This window comes from Echiichthys vipera (assembly GCF_963691815.1).
Source record: "Echiichthys vipera genome assembly, chromosome: 6".
Classification (NCBI taxonomy): domain Eukaryota; kingdom Metazoa; phylum Chordata; class Actinopteri; order Perciformes; family Trachinidae; genus Echiichthys; species Echiichthys vipera.
The window spans coordinates 18482113-18500361 of NC_139831.1; the positions used below are offsets into that span (position 1 = coordinate 18482113).

At 41.5% G+C, this 18249-nt stretch overlaps 1 protein-coding gene across 1 annotated transcript; it reads right to left on the bottom strand.

Annotated features, from left to right (window-relative positions):
- Window positions 1–81: 81 nt before the first annotated feature.
- Window positions 82–18249, bottom strand: atp7a (ATPase copper transporting alpha). Its single transcript, XM_083915626.1, has 23 exons — window positions 18057–18249; window positions 16274–16404; window positions 13940–14444; window positions 11800–12576; window positions 11368–11580; window positions 10733–10896; window positions 10318–10479; window positions 10066–10142; window positions 8844–9063; window positions 8440–8673; window positions 8259–8350; window positions 7765–7892; window positions 6794–6948; window positions 6563–6697; window positions 6179–6373; window positions 5782–5964; window positions 5464–5677; window positions 5182–5328; window positions 4928–5070; window positions 3743–3946; window positions 2925–3042; window positions 2469–2571; window positions 82–2337 (listed from the first exon to the last, which is right to left on the bottom strand). Exons 2-23 carry the CDS (start codon window positions 16391–16393, stop codon window positions 2064–2066), a joined length of 4563 nt encoding a protein of 1520 aa, XP_083771752.1. The 5' UTR covers window positions 16394–16404; window positions 18057–18249; the 3' UTR covers window positions 82–2063.

Here is an 18249-nt window from a genome sequence, read left to right on the forward strand (position 1 = left end):
GGTGGGAGACGTTACAAAAGCGTTTTATTTCTAAGGCACATAACTTTCAGAAGAACTATAAAAGACAGCGAACATGGACTTGCTTAACTTGACCGCACACAGATCTGAAGCCCTATGGACGTCTTTACAAAGCAATGGACAGAAACTACAGACTGGCACATTTAAACTCAATGGGCTGTGATGGTTACAGAACATAATGCATCATGGGACAGCGGCAGGAGAAATTGATCATCAAAAAGAAATCCTAGAGGATGTTTGGACACAGAAATTCAAGGAATTATTGGACTGTAGTGATAATCTCCTGATTTTACACAGCAGATAGTAATGTAGAAAATCTTTGTAATACTTTGACAGGAGAAAAAAAGTATATAATGAGAAAAAAATCGACTTCATCAACAGTGTCTTTTAGTCACTTGTTTGGTGGAGACACAGCTGTGTTTAGTCGGCTGATGCCGCTCCCCTGCACTTAAGCACATTTTTTGATCAAGTGCAACAGCGTGAATCACATAAGGAACAGAGTCGCCCTGGTGAAAGAAAGTTCTGGAAAACAGTAACAGCCTCTTGTTTAGTGTGATGACAGAAAGAACACAAATGCATTTAAAACAGGCCTTTTTTCATGGCAGACATTTGACTCGTCACAGTAGGAAGTGTGTTGCTGATAACGTTGATGGGTCAGTTGTATTCACAAATCCACCAACAGCGAGCCAGCATGCACAACACAGCAGCCTGAAACTAAAGCAGCTAAATGGGATTCAGCAATCGTTCTAGAGCTGCAACAATTAGCCAACTAATTGTTAGTCAATTCACAGAAAAATAATCAGTAACTTTTTTGATAATTTGTCGTTTCGTTAGTTTTTTCATGCAAAAATGGCAGAAAATGCTGTTTTCAGCCTCTTAAATGTGGAGATGTCCTGCTTTCCTACATTTTATACCATATAATATACCTTTGAGAAACTGGGATCATGTCTCACTATCAGCAGATTAATTGATAATAAAAATTGGTAGCTGCAGCCCTACTTGATTCATTTTTTAATTTACAACATTACTGTGACGAGTGAAAAATGTCCACTATGAAAAAGGCCTATTTGGCTTTTTCACCACACAAAACCTTTCTTTGCAAATAAAGTATTTCGAGCACAAACGTCCATGTAACAATTGCTGTTTCGGTTCAACAGTGAATAATATTCAGTCATTGACAGACATCTTGTATCATTAACCAAAGACGCAGAGGGTCAGCACCATTTTTGGCGCCACCATTCAAAGTCTATGGAGTGAGTCATTGACCTTGATCTCGGTTCACACTTTTTTACACGTTAAGTCCAAGGTAACCTCTTCACGGTGCTATCTTTGGAATGTGTTGGAATTTGCCAAGATGGCAGGTAAATTGGCACTTGGGTAACATCGACATTTGCAAATCACTCCACATCAGTTTTCAGCAAGCTACTTATTTAACTGACTGAGTTTGTATGCCTTACCTTACTCAGTGAATACACATTTTGGGAGATTGAAAAATTTAAATTGGCATTTAGAAACAACTTCATTTTTTTCACATAGGATATAATAATATAACGATAAATAACGGTAATATAAATACTCTGGAACAGAATTATACAACAGTGTTATCATTTTTCAATTAGTTAAAACATTACTGGGTAGTGTCCACTCTTACACAGGGCACCACTGTTAAAATGTCTTTGGATAGGTGTTAAAGATTGTACTGGCAAATTACCACAGTAGCAGAGCTGATCATCGCTCTGCTTCCTGGATGTGGACACCTGCTTCAAGGCTCTGTAGATGCTTCATGTCCCGGCGCACAGTGTCAAAGGGTTGGTCGAGGAGTGTGCCCGAGGGTGGTGACCTTAATAAATGATAGTCTGCAACTGAGGAAGAGAAGATCGCCCCCTCAAGCTCTGAAGTGCATTTGATCAGTTGGTTGAGCTAAAAGAAAACCAGGGGCGTGTAAGTCAACAGTGCCGCCCTGAGGCCCCTCCAGCAGATGGATGGGCCGTTATTCAATGCAACCCTTTCAGCTTAGCATGGCAGGCATGAGCTGACCCATGTTTTCAGCAAAACTCCTCCTCGCACATCGCCCCCCCCACAAGCAGTGAGTGTTTGTCAGGCTCAATGAGCACCAAGCTGTTGAGAGAGTGCTTGTCAGAGCGCAGGGAGTTGATGGAGGCGCGACTGTAGTTGACAATGCGGTCCAGCAGGCTGAGTCTGGGGGAGGGACGACGCATCTCGCCCATGCCAATGTGGACGCTGACATCGGACAGGCTGCCCTGCCGCCTGCTGTTACCCAGTCTGGCCTCCAACTTCTCAGCGCTGGGCTTAGTGTAACTAGACAAAGACAGGAAGAAAGAAAAAGGCTGATATTGATCTGAAAAAGTGTTTTTGATGAACAATCAAAAGGGAGAAAAACAAAGCACACAGATGAAAGGGCCTGAACAAAGCATTGAATATCTCATTACCATTTGAGTAGAAGGGAGGACAAAACCACAGAGACAGATGACAGCGCCATGGCAGCAGAGCCCATCCACGGCTGTAACACCAGACCAATGGGCATGAAAACACCTGTGGCAGACAGTTCATATTAGCGCTGTGGTCAAGATTGTTGCGATGGTCGCTGTCAGTGTTATGACATTATTTAAATAGTATGCCTAGTATGTATGTGAGGAGGCTCCAGGTGTCTCGAGGTTATGTTAAGATGTTCTTGTCTGTTTCTATCAAGGTGGCATAATTACACATGATTCGGTATGAGGGACATACACTGTATAAGGCAGAAATGATTGCTCTGTATTGGAAATGTACTGGTATGACTTCAAGTAAGGACAAGTGAGGCTCATCCAGTGATTATTCTATTCATCCAAGTGAAGACTGACCAACTGTACAAGATTTCTACATCACATTATTTTGCAGGCACCTACCAGCAGCAATAGGAATGCCAACCAGGTTATAGATGAGCGCAAATACAAAGTTGATCCTGATCCTCTTGACGGTCTTCTTAGAGAGGTCGATGCTGCCCACCACATCCAGGAGGTCATTCTGCAGATAAGACCAAAAAGAAAAAAAAGATGCGCTTAGTAATAAAAATTTAAACCACATTCCAAGTAATATCCCCTTTGCGGAGAGGCAACAGCTAAATTTAGGTTTTTATTAGACAAGATTTGAAATTTTCTGACTCATGTTTACATGACAGTATTATCTGTCACTATTCATTCAAGTAACTAAAGACTGTATAAAATACAGTCATAATCTCTGTGACGTCTGTGACCAAAATGAAGCCCAGCGTGGGTGGCTTCAGCTGTCGCCATTCTGGCAGAGCTCACAGAATGGCCCGCCTGCTTCCGCCTAATCCAAATATGGGCAGAGGCAGAGCGTGGATGGAGCTGAGGCGGGCTGTGCGAAGCCTCCTTGACTTGATTTTGGAGCCAGTCTCAAGTGGACAATCAGGGAACTGCAGTTTTTGGCACTTCCATATTCACCTAATTTTTCAGTGGGAGGTTCCAGCTTGTTTGTTACACATGTGATTTTTAGGACAACTAAAATGAAACAAAATATAAAATATATTTCACTATACAGTGAATAAATATATTAATTACATTATAAGTGTACTGTAACTTCAGTATGTCAGTATGTGATGTATTGCTGCCATGTAAAATATGGCATATTGCAGAATCACTTGTCTCATGATCAGTGTTGGATGCTGTGGGTGATGACATCTTCACCAAGCAAAAATTCTTACCCTGATCAACACCACATCTGCCGCCTCTATGGCCACATCTGTCCCAGTTCCTATGGCGATGCCAACATCAGCCATGGCCAGAGCAGGTGAGTCGTTGACACCGTCGCCCACCATGGCAACTCTCTTTCCTTCCTGCTGCAGCTGTTCCACCTTGGCCACCTTGTGGGAGGGTAGCACCTCGGCAAACACCTTCCTGATACCCACCTGTGGGAGAGGCAGAGAGACCAACAGGCTCAGAAACACGTACACGCGCACGTACGCACGCACATACGCACGCACGCACACACAAATATACAAAATGGCTGTCCTGAGTAACATGGCTGAAAAATGGCTGAAAAAAATGGCAAGAAAAAACCCTTTTACCAATTATAGCATTTGTCTATAAGACAGTTGTGACATGCCGATATTATTTGGGTTTTAGAAGCAGGCGTTTTAAGTTTGCAGCAGTTTATGACCTCTCACCTCTGTGCATTTCTATGGTTGTTGTACATAAACCAACTAGCCCACAGTTTGCAAGGCGGGGGTAGAAATGTCTATTTTGCTTGACTGCAGGTTAACAGGAATATTAGTGAAATATTCATTTTAATTTTCATAAACAGCTTAGTAGGAATATTCTATTTTTCAGAAAAGAGCAAATATTTGTGCATGTAAACCTAGTCATCGTAGTCTTATATCAACATTATTAATGTCTCCTTCTAACTATAAAGCAAGGAATCTCCATGAGTTTGTGTGTCTGTAATTCAGATATCTTGAGAACCGTCCATCCGATCTGCTTGGAAAACGGAGGATGTAATGTTTGGGACCCAGGGGAGTGGTGTGGAATTTGGTGCAATTTGGTCAGAAGGTGGCGCTATACAACAAACCTTATGTATTGGCCTGTAGCTTTTCTTCTGTAAGAAATAAGATTATGTGGGTCCAGACGACTCTATCCATATAAACATTTGGAGAAATGTCATATCTCCTGAAGCCTTTAGGCTACTGCAACCACATTTGGAGGTCCAGATACGAGGTCTGAGTGGCCATGACAAATCTGGCGACATTTGGCCAATAGGTGGCGCTGTAGCAGCCTCATCTAACTATAATGGAAGAAATCTGTGTCTGTGTATGTACGTATGTATGACTGTACCTTGCACATGTAAAGAAGCAGTCGTCCGATTAACACTCAACAACACTCCCTTTCCATACCTGAGCAGCAATGGCTCGTGCTGTCTTGCTGTTGTCTCCAGTCATCAGCACAACTTCCAGACCCATGTTGATTAGAGTGCAGACTGCCAGCTCAGCCTCTGGTTTCACTGTGTCTGCTATGGCTATCATTGCACACAGCAGATCTACACACAAAACAAAATGCTTAACAATAAGAATACAAGTAGTTTTCTATAAAGAGCATAATTGTTAGCAGTCAGGAAATAATGGCAAAAAGATTACGCAGTACTACTCACTGTCTACAGCTACTAGAACAGCAGTGCGTCCTCTGCGCTCATGCTCTACCATGGCCTCATCTATATCTGGTCTGACCTGCAGGCAGTTCCTCCTCATCCACTCTCTATTGCCAATTAAGACAACATAAGTGGCTGTCTGGACGAAGCCTACACACACAGGTCATTTGGGTTAGACAACAGCAGGGAAACATAATAGCGAATGACATTTATCACTACCTCAATTTATAATCTAAGCACCAAAAACAATCTGTATTTCTGTTGAATACACAATCTCCGACATACTTAGTGGCTGTGGGTCCATGATGAGTGGATGTGAACTGCTGGACATGCGGGTGTCACTAATCTGGACGAGGACACTGTTGCGCTGGTTGTTGTCCTCGCTGTCACTGTCTGCCTGTTTCAGCAGGGTCTCTGTGTTGCTGACCTGACATCGGATGCCACAGCCCGGCACTGCCTGAAAGTCAGTGCATGCGCCAAGAGACTCCGTGCCAAGCTCCTTCACAAAGAGAGTAATGGATGTGTAATAACACATTTCTGAAGCACACTGAGGACCATGCAGAGTATCCGAGATTATTTGTGGGCATTCAATTTAAGACTGACCTGTTTGCAGTATTTGGTAATAGCTGATCCCAGAGGGTGTTCACTGTTGTTCTCAGCTGTACCCACGATGGCCAGCAGTCGGGAACGAGGCATCTTGTTCCCCTCCACAACTATCTTGACTTGGATAACCTTCGGAGCACCATATGTGATGGTCCCAGTCTTATCAAACACCACCGACTGGACCTGTCAACAAAAGGAGATATAATAGAAATCAAAATAAAATATCAAGTGGAATTTTAAATGTTTTAATAGTATTTGATCAGAGTAATAGCTACACTAATGTGGTTTTGTAACCTAGGAAACTAGAGCCATTTCATAATGTGTTTAAATTTGACAGTTGGTCTGTTAGATAATTGGCTAACCACACAGCAGTGTCAGAATACCATCATCAACACACCTTATGTGCCATCTCAAGTGGCTCTCCTCCCTTAATCAGGATGCCATTTTGGGCTCCAACCCCTGTGCCAACCATGACAGCTGTAGGGGTTGCCAAGCCAAGGGAACAGGGACATGCGATGCATAACACTGTTATGGAGGCCTGGAAGGCGAAGCGAATCACTGCCTCGGCCCTGGAAATGCTCTTGTCGTAACCCTTCAGGGAGGAAAATATATTCAAATGAATTACAAATCACTATCAACATCACTGAAGAAAATAAGGTTAAATGGTTATAAGGAACAATATTAGATGCAGTGATATTTAGACATGTCATGGATGTCATTTTCTGAAGCTGTAATGAGGTGTTTGGTACAATCAGATATCAAGATTGAAAAGAAGACTCACAGGAAAGTACTTCTCTACTAGGGAGAAGTCTAAAAGCCCAATGATGATCCAGGCAAACAGCGTGAGGACGGATATGCCAACTATGAAGGGTACAAAGTAGCCACTGATCTTATCTGCATACTGCTGGATGGGAGCCTAAAAAAAGAAATGTCAGCAATTAAACACCTGAGAAATTACCATTAAAGCAGGTTCCATTAGAAAGTGCTGATCTCAAACCACATAGTAATTCACCTTTGAAGTCTGAGCCTCCTCCACTAGTTTGACAATCTGAGACAGTGTGGTGTCCATGCCAACATGTGTAGCACTGACGAGAAGAGAGCCATTCTGGTTAATGGAGCCTGCGATCACAGAGCTTCCAGGCTTCTTAGTCACTGGCATGGCCTCACCTGGAGTCACAAAGCAACAGCTGGTCAGAAAACAGAACAGCTCTAGGCAGCAGAAAATAGGAGCAGGACAGCTAAAGCAAATACTGCAGTGTTGGCAGAAACCACGACTCAAATATTTAACCAAAGACTACAATCTATCTTTCATATTCAAACATTTTTTTCTGATTGAATACTGATACTATCAATGAGACAAATAAAGGCTAATGACTGACATAACACAATACAGCACAAACAGCCAAGAGGCAAAAATTTCAGCAACCAATCGGAGAAGGGGTGTGTGTGTGTGCAAGTCATATCTCTTTTATTGGCTCACTTAAAGGGATAATTCAGATTTTTTTGAAGTGGGGTTGTATGAGGTATTACCTACAGTAGATGGAGGTTTGCACACGCCCAGTTTGGAGAAGCAGGCAAGACAACAATTACAGAAGCTAAGCAATGTACTGCTGTGGACGGGGGCGGCAGCAAAATGTATTTTAGCTACCCAAAAAGTGTACACTGTATTTCGTATATTTCAGAGAGCCCAGTTTAAGTTTATGTGTGGGGGGGGGGACTGAAGACGTATCACTCTCCTCAAAGCCACCAGACTCCATTAACAAAAAGAGTAATATTTTAAAGGGTTAGGAACTAACAAAACTAACTTACAAACTAACCACAACTCAAGTGATCTGCAAGGTAAAATTACTGATTTTATCGATGGAGTCTGGTGTCTTTGGTGAGAACACTGATAACGGCTTCAGTTAACCCCACGGAAATTTGAACATGTCTGAATACTGTACTGAATAATAGATATTTGGTCCTTTATTCACTGTGTCCAACCTGTGATTAGAGACTCGTCGGCCATAGAGTGTCCCTCGATGACCCTCCCGTCTACTGGAAACTTCCCTCCAGGAACGACTTTCACCACATCGCCCCTCTGCACCAGCTCCACATCGACCTGCTCCTCACTTGAACACACAAATGTCAAAAAATATAAATGTTGTAAATAATACAGTGTGAATACAATGCTAGATTATTACTACATTGTTGCTCTAATTATATTTTACAATATGCATTATCTTATTCATTCTGTTTTTTCTCAGCAGGATCTCTGAAATCGGAGCATCAAATTAAAATGCCATTTCCAGTTTTATTTCCCTTTTTGTGCTATTGTTACTATGGAAAATCACTTGTAGTTTGTTTATGCAGTCTTTGTTCTAGCACGTTGGACCTTTTACTGACATTTCAAATGCAAACATTTAGATATGCTGTAATCTAAAACCGACTAAAGATACGAAAGGTTTAACAAAACAAGCACAGAGAACAAGGAGTACCTGAGAATGGACTTGTCATTGCCGAGAGTGACCACTGTGGCCTCAGTGGCTTGTAGAGACATCAGCTTCGACAAAGCCTCGGATGTCTTGCTCTGGATGGAAGAAGAACATGTACAAGTGACCATTATATTAAATTAAGGTCCTGCTTTTAATGTTATAGATATCGACGGTGAGCTAATACCTTTGCTATCTGTTCCAGCCAGCGTCCCAGGGAGATGAAGACAAAGAGCATTGGCGGAGTGTCGAAGAAGGTGATGGGGTTGACTTTTGCCTTCTCCACCATGGCCACTATTAGGACAATCAGTGAGTAGGTGAAGGCTATGGAGGTAGCCAGAACTATTAGCACATCCATGTTGGCAGATCGGTGTTTGACTGCTTTGTAGGCTTGAATGTAGAAATAGCGTCCTCCAATAAACTAAAGAAAGGAAAACCAGAAAAGCTTGTATTCACTAAACCACAGACATGTCATACAGTGTACCTCCCCTCATCCTGAATAAGTATCTCTTTCTAAAATAAAAATGTGCATGCGCTGCTCAAATTTCCATACCACGTTTCCTGGAAATGTAGTAAATCCCTTCGATTTACCTGCACAGGCACACAAAAGAGGAAGGAGAGGAGGTTCATGATGGAGAGGCCTGGGAGCAGCTGTCTCTCCAGGAACATGGTGGCGTGGTAGTGGTTGCGGTCCTCCACTGTGGCGTTGTGTTGATGTGAATTCATCTGGTGGTCCATGATAATCATGTACATCATCATGCCCATCACAGGCACGCAGAAAATCAAGCTCACCAGGAAAGATTTCCTCCACCTAACAGGGGGGCAAATCATCATCACTATACCAAGCATCGAACCTGAACACTGCATCATAATGCTGAACACAAGTTCATACAGTATGCTACAGCCAGTATGCTTGAACTATATAACCAGTAAAACAAAATGTCAAAAAGTCATAACCACGCCCCTCTTGACCTTCATTATCATACAATTCCCACATATATTTACATGTTTCAAAACATTATTCCCCAACTAGAGTTCTCAAAGTAGACTTGAAACTCTCCATAGCCTTTAAGGAAAACTTTGGGATTTGAAATCTTGCGAGAGGCAAGACTAGTACGCATAGTAGAAATCTGCTAAATATTCAGCAATGAAATGAAACTGTGCTTTCTGTACTTCACACAACAAAGTCTTCACGGCATTCCTCTTTCCAAATCCCATTCACTGTTTCCAATCCCTATTCAAACCAACGGTCTCCTCTATTTCAGGACTAGACTTCTCCGTGAGTGAGACTTGTTTAGACACAACAACAAAAAGACCAGTCAAGCGAAAGGCAGTTATTTCCTCCAAAAACAATCCATTTTAATGGGCGTACACTGACAGTGCATTTTAGCCTATAGGATTACATTGCAGCCCGTTTCACAGCTGCCGGCTCCCGGGCTCTCGCTCAATACTGGGCCAAATTCAACAACAGTCACTTCACAATAACATGGGAAAATATGGTCCAGGTTAAGAAATATAGAGGTTTCCCTTTAAACAGGGTGAATTTATATTTTAATGGTCTAATGTTCTAAGCTATATGGCTTTCTATAGAAGCTGGGTGTTGTAATAACAGAATGCATTGAGTAATGTGATGTTGGGGTGTTTCCACCTCTGTACAACAACTTTTAGTCGCTGCCTGACCTAAAAACTGACTTTCCGAGTCATCAGTAAAAGAAACTAAAAATATTTGGTATAACAGGGATTCAAGCTACATCCGACGACACAGTTTGAGTTTGAGAGAGATTAAAATTGCTAAAAACAAAATATATCTTACTGTCGTATCTCTTTGCTGTGGTCCAGGTGACTGGCATTGCGGTCTCTCTTTACCAAAGATGCTTCAAACCCCAGATTCTACAAATAACAGTCAAATTTCATACCTTTAAGATAACGCACTTCATACAGGGAAGTACAAAGAGAAAATCCCTAATTATCTGGTTTACATGAGTATCAATTGGTGCTAACATGCGAGAAGGAAAGTTGCTAAAAATAACTGAACAAATGCTTAAATAACAAACAGGAATAATACCTCGATCAGTTTGATGATATCTCGCGGCCCTATAATTTCCGAGTCGTACTTAATGTGTGCTTTGTTGGTTGCCAAGGCAACAGAGGCATATATAATCCCCTTTTCTCTCATGAGGCTGGATTCGATTTTGTGAACACAAGAGGCACACGTCATTCCCCTGACCTGAAAGAAGGTGAAGAGAAGCAGTGAAGTAGAGAAAGGGACAAAAATAAATCAAAGAGGTTATGAAGTGGGGCACAGACATGATTCATCACATCTACTGAAAAGGAGGTCGCATGTATCAGTCTTCTCAGCTAGTGATGGGGATGTTTACTTATGGGTTTCATATTAGGAAGATAAATGACTATATTGAATTTCTCTTGTCTTCTTAATGCAACACAAACAATAATATCAATGCAATGTTACATTTACTCACCACTAGTTCTAGGTTTCCGTCTGATCCTTCATAGTTCTCCATAACAGAGGCGGTGAAGCCCAGCTCTTTCACACACTCAGCTATCTTCGCAGGGTCCATGAGCTCAGGGTTATAACGCACCTCTGCCTTACTGGCCATTAATGCTACCAGAACGGAGTAGATACCTGCAAAACATTAGAGATTTTCTATTTAGCTCCTAGGGAAAGCAATGAGATACAATTCATCCGCACTGACATAAAACTGAATATATATATATATATAAATATATAAAAACTTCAGGGTTCATACACCTTTCCCAGGTCAAATTCAAGCACTGTCAAGGTTGATTTTCAAGCTTTTCAGAACCTTACAGCTGTGGTATATTTCTACAAATATAGACATATTGAAAATTATTTCACTTTTTTATTACGCTGAAAGAGATGGACTTATGCTATAAACAACTAAAATTGTGTTTTGTAATAATAGAAGGATACCATATTCTATAACTATTTGTTGTGAAATAAATGCTGATACAATTTCAAGTACTTTATCCAAAATTCAAGCACTTTTAACACCTTGAAAACACAATGTTAAAATTCAAGCATTTTCAAGCACCTGTATTATCCCTGAAACTTAGAGATTTAGTTTTTACAGACCAGATTCATTCTTGAGGTTTCGCTCAATGTTTGCCACACAGGAAGCACAGGTCATCCCTCCAATCTGGATGTAGCATTTAGAGAGTGCGTCTCCGTTGCATCCCTGCGGGGTTTCTTTATGTCGCTCATTGTCCAGCTCCTTATCTTTCACATGCGCTAGACTCGAAGATTTTGAGAGACTGGGATTTGGTGCAGGCAGCAGAGAATTGGTCTCTGTGGAAAAGAGATATGAGATTTTAAAAGAAGATTTTAGCTATGATGTCTCACCCTCACAGTTCATCCACCCCTATTGGCTGAAGAGCATCCAGAGGCAAAGAAGTTGAGCTACAGGCAGGCAATGTTCAGGCTAAAACACTACAAACAAAACTGCTTTAGCTATTTTACTTTGTGAGAAATTAGCTGACTCAACAATCACACCATTTATCCTCTCACCAGGTAGGAAGGCATCAAAGCCCATGTCCTCTATGGCCTCCCTCAGCTCCTCTGGTGTGGTCAGGAGGGGATCATACTCAAAGGTCCCCTGGTGATCGGACAAAGAGACCTGGGCTGACATCACCCCCTTCCTTTGGGAGATCATGCCTTCAATGGACTGGACACAGGAGTTGCATGTCATGCCCTCAATGTGAATATTAGCAACAGACGCTAGAGGCTGGGTAAAACAGGGCTGTAAGGCAGCAGGTTTAGCCTGGGTTGCTTGTGCAGGCAGAGGTGGCAATAAAGCAGGCGTGGGCGATGTGGAAAGAGGACTGAGAGGGTCAGAGGAGTCCCAGGGTTGAGTCCTGAAGTTTCCTGGAGGCAGCGCCTCAATGGCCTGCTGCAACTGAGTCACAGTGACCTTCTGAGGATCATAGCAGATGGAGGCCTTCTCCTTCTCCAGAGAGACCTCCACAGAGGACACACCAGGCAGCATAGAGATATTGTCTTGTATATTGACCACGCATGAACGGCAGTGCATGCCTTTCACTCTGAGTGTGATAAGTGTCGTGTCGATGAATATTTCAGTCTCCTCTGATGTCTCTGATGGCGAAGAGACAGTTGGTTTTTGAGAACCAGTAAAACGTTCGATTTCGGAGGGGGATAGCTGCAGGGGGCGAGGCTTTGACTTGACAAACGCATTGAAGCCGGCCACAGCAATCTGGTTGGTGATGGTTTGGACAGTAATGAGGTAAGGCAGGTACACGATTGTAGCTTCCTGAGTCTCTAAAACAACTGTGAAATATAAAGACACCATTAAGTTAAAAATACAGACGCAAAGCTAAAAAAAAGTTGTTTTTTTAAAGGCAATATTTCACTTGAACAGGAATTGACTGTGCATGAAAAGATGATGCAGGTGTTTGCAATTATTGAAGAACTTAAAATCCACTACAGCGACATTCATGTCCACATAGAGGGCTGCAGGAAAACCCGGAAATTAGTTAGTATGTTTGCACTTCCGGTTCCCTCGTCTCTAAGCCAATTACTTTTTGGTTAGATCTAGGTCTTTTGTCAACACAGCTTTAAGAGGTGTATACGTTTATTCTATGATATAAAATACATGAGTAAATACCCCACTTGATAATTTTGAAGCTTTATCACAACTTTAAAAAGGTATTTGCTAATAAGTGGCTAAATTAAACTATTGAGGTTATCAAACACCATCACCCCAGACAAGTAATATGAGTTGGAAGCTAGTCATAGTTATCTTGCTAAACAAAACGTTTAAGTATCATAAATGTGACATTTATGATAACATTTGCCACAGAGCTATTTTCTGCAATAATCTGAAAATCCAATGGACAAATCCCATTTAACCTTTTCGGGTAGGCCAAAAATACATAATTCCTGCAGCACTCTACTTGCATGAAATGTGCGCACATAAAGCGTTCAATCACGGTTAAACAACCATTTAAAGTAATTTTCACCTTTCTGGCATTTTTACACTTTTCTTTTGTAATCTTAAAATACTCCTAATAAGCGTATGGCACACTTAAATGTAAAAGAAATCCACCAGGTGTTGAAACTCATCAATATTCAATTCTCATATTTCTGATAAAAGTCTGACCAATCATTTTATTCGGACCAAATAAAATGATTTGCCGAGCTCAAGCTGCGTCCCAGTGTCATGGGAAGTCCGAATTTTAGGCAAAGTGCACTGGAACCTCCTAGCAGTGAATTCGGGGTAGGTGGATCTCCCTCAAATTCAATAGTAGAAGGTTCTACTTTGACAGGCATCTCAGTGCACTTTGCCTAGTAAATTCAGACTGCCCATGGCCCTTGAACGCAGCATACGCAGCATTTCACTCTTAACGCACGTGTCGGGGGAGGAGGGAGCGTCAGAGGTCAGACAGAGGAAAGAGGGTGGAACTTTTGAGTGAGACATGCAAGAAAGGTAAGAATTGCTTTAACATAGTGCCATACAGGCCTGTTAGTTTTAGAAGGGGTCTTTTAAAGCTTAAAACTTGAGGACAGAGACTTTGCAGTCAGGGCTCTGAGGCTCTGCATTCCTGTATGCAACTGTGTTACAACATCACGTTCAGGTCAGACAGTGGGGCAATGCGTGACTACAGTCTTGTGAACAATTCAAGTACATTACCTTTGATCTTTTCAATCCCTTTCAGTTTTCCAATCTTCCCTTCAATAGTTGTGGTACAGGAATGACAGGTCATTCCTTCAATGCTCAACTTTAGGAGTGCCACCCCGCCTCTCATGGTGTGAGATGGGGACATTGCGGGGCCTTTTTGCAGCGGGCTGCTGGGTGTTGGGATCTCCTGAGGTGTTAAGCTGGCAACCACCTCACTGAGCTGCTGCAGAGAAGTCAGGGATGGGACAAATGTAACCGAGAGACCCATCTGGACTGAGCTCTCTCTGACGTCCAACACTCCCTGAACCTGGGATAGCCTCTCCAAAGCCTTCTGTTGGGCTGCAGGTGTCAGACCTGAGGTGGGGATCCGCTCAGTATCTGTAGACACAGGTTTGGCTGTGCTGGAATCTGATAGACTTGATTCAAAGCCCATGTCCTCGATGGCCTCTGACAAAGACTCTGGGCTCTGCTGGCTGTGGTCAAATATGAAAGTGGCATTCTTCTGCTCTAAAGACACCTATAAAATAAAGGTCAAGGTATGAGTTACCAATAAACAAGTAAATATAACAGAGTACATTCATCCTAAAAGTTAAATCAGTTTAGCTTCCATTGGCTGCATCTGTCTTTCATTCTACTAACAATCAGGTTAATAAATATCAAAATAAAGGTGCCAGAGGTGGTTCTCTTTCTTCAGATTAACAGCATATGAAGAATATTCTGGTAAAACTGTAGGGAGCACATTCACAAGCCAATAGTACTTTTAAGCAGTGGTGTGAGAAAATATTAATACTCGAGAATCTCAATATTATGTTTTGTGATAGTGAACTGATTCTCAAAAACACTGGTGTGGCAGTGGGGTGTGGTTAGGGCGTGGGCTGCTGGGGGAGAGGGAGGAGTGGCTCAGCCGGTGATCAGACAGCTGTAAAGAATCAGGTAATCAGCCAATCAGTTAGCTACTGTATACAAGCATGTTTGAAAGCTGGCTCTTGTCTCTTGGCAGTAGGCTGGGTCCAGGAACGGGGCTGGAGCGGAAAAAGGCAGCAAAGGCAGCAAAGGCAAGACCTGCTTTCAACACTCAGCTGTCAGAGCGACGGCTGCTCTTTTGTGTTTGGTTTTTGTGTGCAACTTTATTTTACACTGTGGCTGCCTTGAGCTAAATAAAAGACAATTAACAGACAATTAATGTGAAACGCAACCTCTCTTCCATCATTTGGTCACGAGCTGTGACGCTCACAACTGGATATATTTTTAATTAACCCTCTGAGAGGACCACTAGCCTTCAGTGTTGCAGTACATTGAACCATAACCCCTATGTCATGATAAATAACATATTGTCAGATTCTTGCCAATACACAGCCCTACTATTAAGTACTTAAAGCCAGTTTGTTTGCCTTTGGTGAAGTGCTGGATTAACCAAGTATTTAAGTGTTATTCTTACTGCTCTAATGTAGATACTTCAAAGAAAACTCTTGCCTTATGTGACCAAACCCACATCAGAAAATTCCATTTCTGTAAATGTATTTTACAGCCACACTGTGAATCAGCCTCGTCTCAACAAGAGCTAAAACAAAACTGAGTCTGTAGCCTTGGGAAGCCCAGTGTGTTCTGTCTGACCCTTAACTCTTCCTCTTTAGCAAGAAGGAAACATGTGACACACTGAAGGGGTCACCTGACTGAGCCATACGTTAGTTTAGTTGTATGTGGGTGTGCCTGCCTGTTGGATTAACTTTTCTTTTTCTGAGAGTGAGACGAGGGGGGAAAGCAAGAAATAAAACGGAGACTGTTGTACCAAGACAAATCTATTAAAGTCTTGCAGATCATGTCTACATTAATTACCTTAAAACGACACTGGACCTAAATTCTCTTAAGACATAAATGACATTTCCTGTGGGTAAAAACTGCATATCGACCTGCTGTCACAGTCCTGCAAAAGTGCAGAGCTCTCTCGGGAACACAGTATTACGTTATCTTCTCATTTAACTCCAGCCTGAGGGGTAAACAACCCAGAAACAAATCAGCAGACCTCTACTATTGTAATTTAGCTATCTCTCATGGCTACATGATGTCACTGGGTTGTAAGTCAGACCAGCTAGTCCTGAGGGAGTAAGATTAATCAAACCTAAAATGGGCATTAACCTTTAGTTCATATAATGTGTATATGCCTATTAAAAAAATAGATTGCATGTGTAACTTCCATGGTAGTCATTTCAGATCCTGTTTTTAAACTGCAAGTGCCAGCAAGAAATTTTAAGACATTTTAAAAACTGCACCTCAGTGTGGAAAAAAATGCTGATTGACACTTAATGTAAAAGTGTCAGAGTATATCCTTGAGAATGCTTCATTTACCTTGATATGTATCACCCCGGAGAGTGACCCGATGCGCTGCTCTATGGACTGGACACAGGAGCCACAAGTCATACCCTCCACTCCGAGGGAAACTGAACACAGATTGATTTTCTGTGTCATGATTGCTCTCTCTAAAAAAGACACAAGGACGACAAAATGTAAGCCGTTGTCTTCTTTTGAACAAAAAGAGGGCAAACAATGATAAAACAGACAGGTAGGCTCTTCTCACAAAATGCAGAAGAAACAACAAAACAGGGTACTAAAAACTATTGTGACAATCATCTAAGGATCTTGGGAAATAAAAAACAGAATATTGAGTTCTTTATACATTTGTGATATGGTTATAAGGCATAAATCAAAACTCATTTTATTGCAAATAAACAAAGACAGTCATATCACTGAGAACGGCGAGACGTGATAGCTGTGAGAAGACAAAGTTGTTTTACTAACAAATATGTCATTTTGTCGTCACAACTGTAAGCCCCATGACCAAATGAGACAGGAAACACTTCACAATACTACTTATTTTAAAGAAATCAGGATATCCTGCCCTTTTAAAAAAGCTGAATTTAATTTGTATTTCCAATTCTGGCATTAAGTTTTCAGAGAAGAAACAAAGGACAAAAGTGGCTGCACCAATGCAACACATTTATATAACCTGTAATATTTTCACTTCACAAAAAAATAAAAAACGAAAAGGGAAAGTTATTAATAATGAATTAAGCTCAAACCATTATGCCACTTTCACTAAACAAATGGAATAGAATGGTGGGCAACAACGCCGTCCTTCAAGAGCGCTGGTGCCAGTTTAGCGGTCTCTTTACAACCAAGCCAATATTTACCTCGAAAGTCACCTGCCACACCAATACAGGGTCATCTTAGGTAAAAAATAAAATATCTGATCTGATCTGAATATCATCTGATCACAAACTGATGAGTCTCATGGTTAAGTTAAAATAAAGTCTACATCTGACTGACACCAAATGAATACAACTGACGAGACAGAAAATCTGCAAGGCACTGGGTCTCAGCGACTTTAAAATACAATTATTTCTAAGGGGGTCAACTTAAATGTCACTCTCAGAGAAGATACGTGCAATCCACTCATTACTACTGCAAACGTTACCTAGGGCATCATGAACATGTTTTCGTTACGCCTTAAATATAATAAGCCACAGCCAGACTCAGTGGTGTTTACATCAGAATTTCACAGCTTTAATGGCCAGTGAGTGAAACACATACAAGGAATTTGACTCAGGCCTTTTGTCACTCTCAATATAAAAACACAGAAATAGACATACAGCCAATTTATATAAATACATTACATTACATTAGGACAATGATATTGTAAACATGACAATAGTGCATGATGACTGTAAGACTGATAATAGTGCTACGGGTGCTGTAATAACTGTGGGATTATTAATCTACATCAGGCTTTAGTGGGATTGTTCCTGACACTATGGATATTAAGTGTTCATTTACTATGTAAAAATGTTTTATGACTTTTAGTGAAGGAGACTGAGTAAGATGCTCACACTCTTGCTTTAATTTAGCTAAAGTTAAAGCAGCTGAATAATAAGTTAACGTTAAACTTCATGAACCTGAGCTGTCGCCTGCTTGTGGCTAAACTCACAAAACAACGTTTAGACGTAGTCTATTTAAAGTCAGCTGAGGTGTCAACAAGAAGATTAACCTTCCATCTACCTCTCAGACACACATTTGCCATCTGTTAATGTGACAAACATGTAGTTTGAGGTGAAAAGAAAAGCACAACTCTTACCTTTACTCAAATGGAAGCGATGCTAACCAGTTAGCTTCAGGCTAATGACGTCGGCTGTCAGGCTAAACTAGCTTCTTCTCTTCTTCCTACGTTACAAGAATCACAACGGGCACGTCGTGGCATCGTGCTGCCTGCGAGCAATAACAAAGACTGCTGGAATAATCGTTTTTCTCCCCTGTTATCACAAAACTCA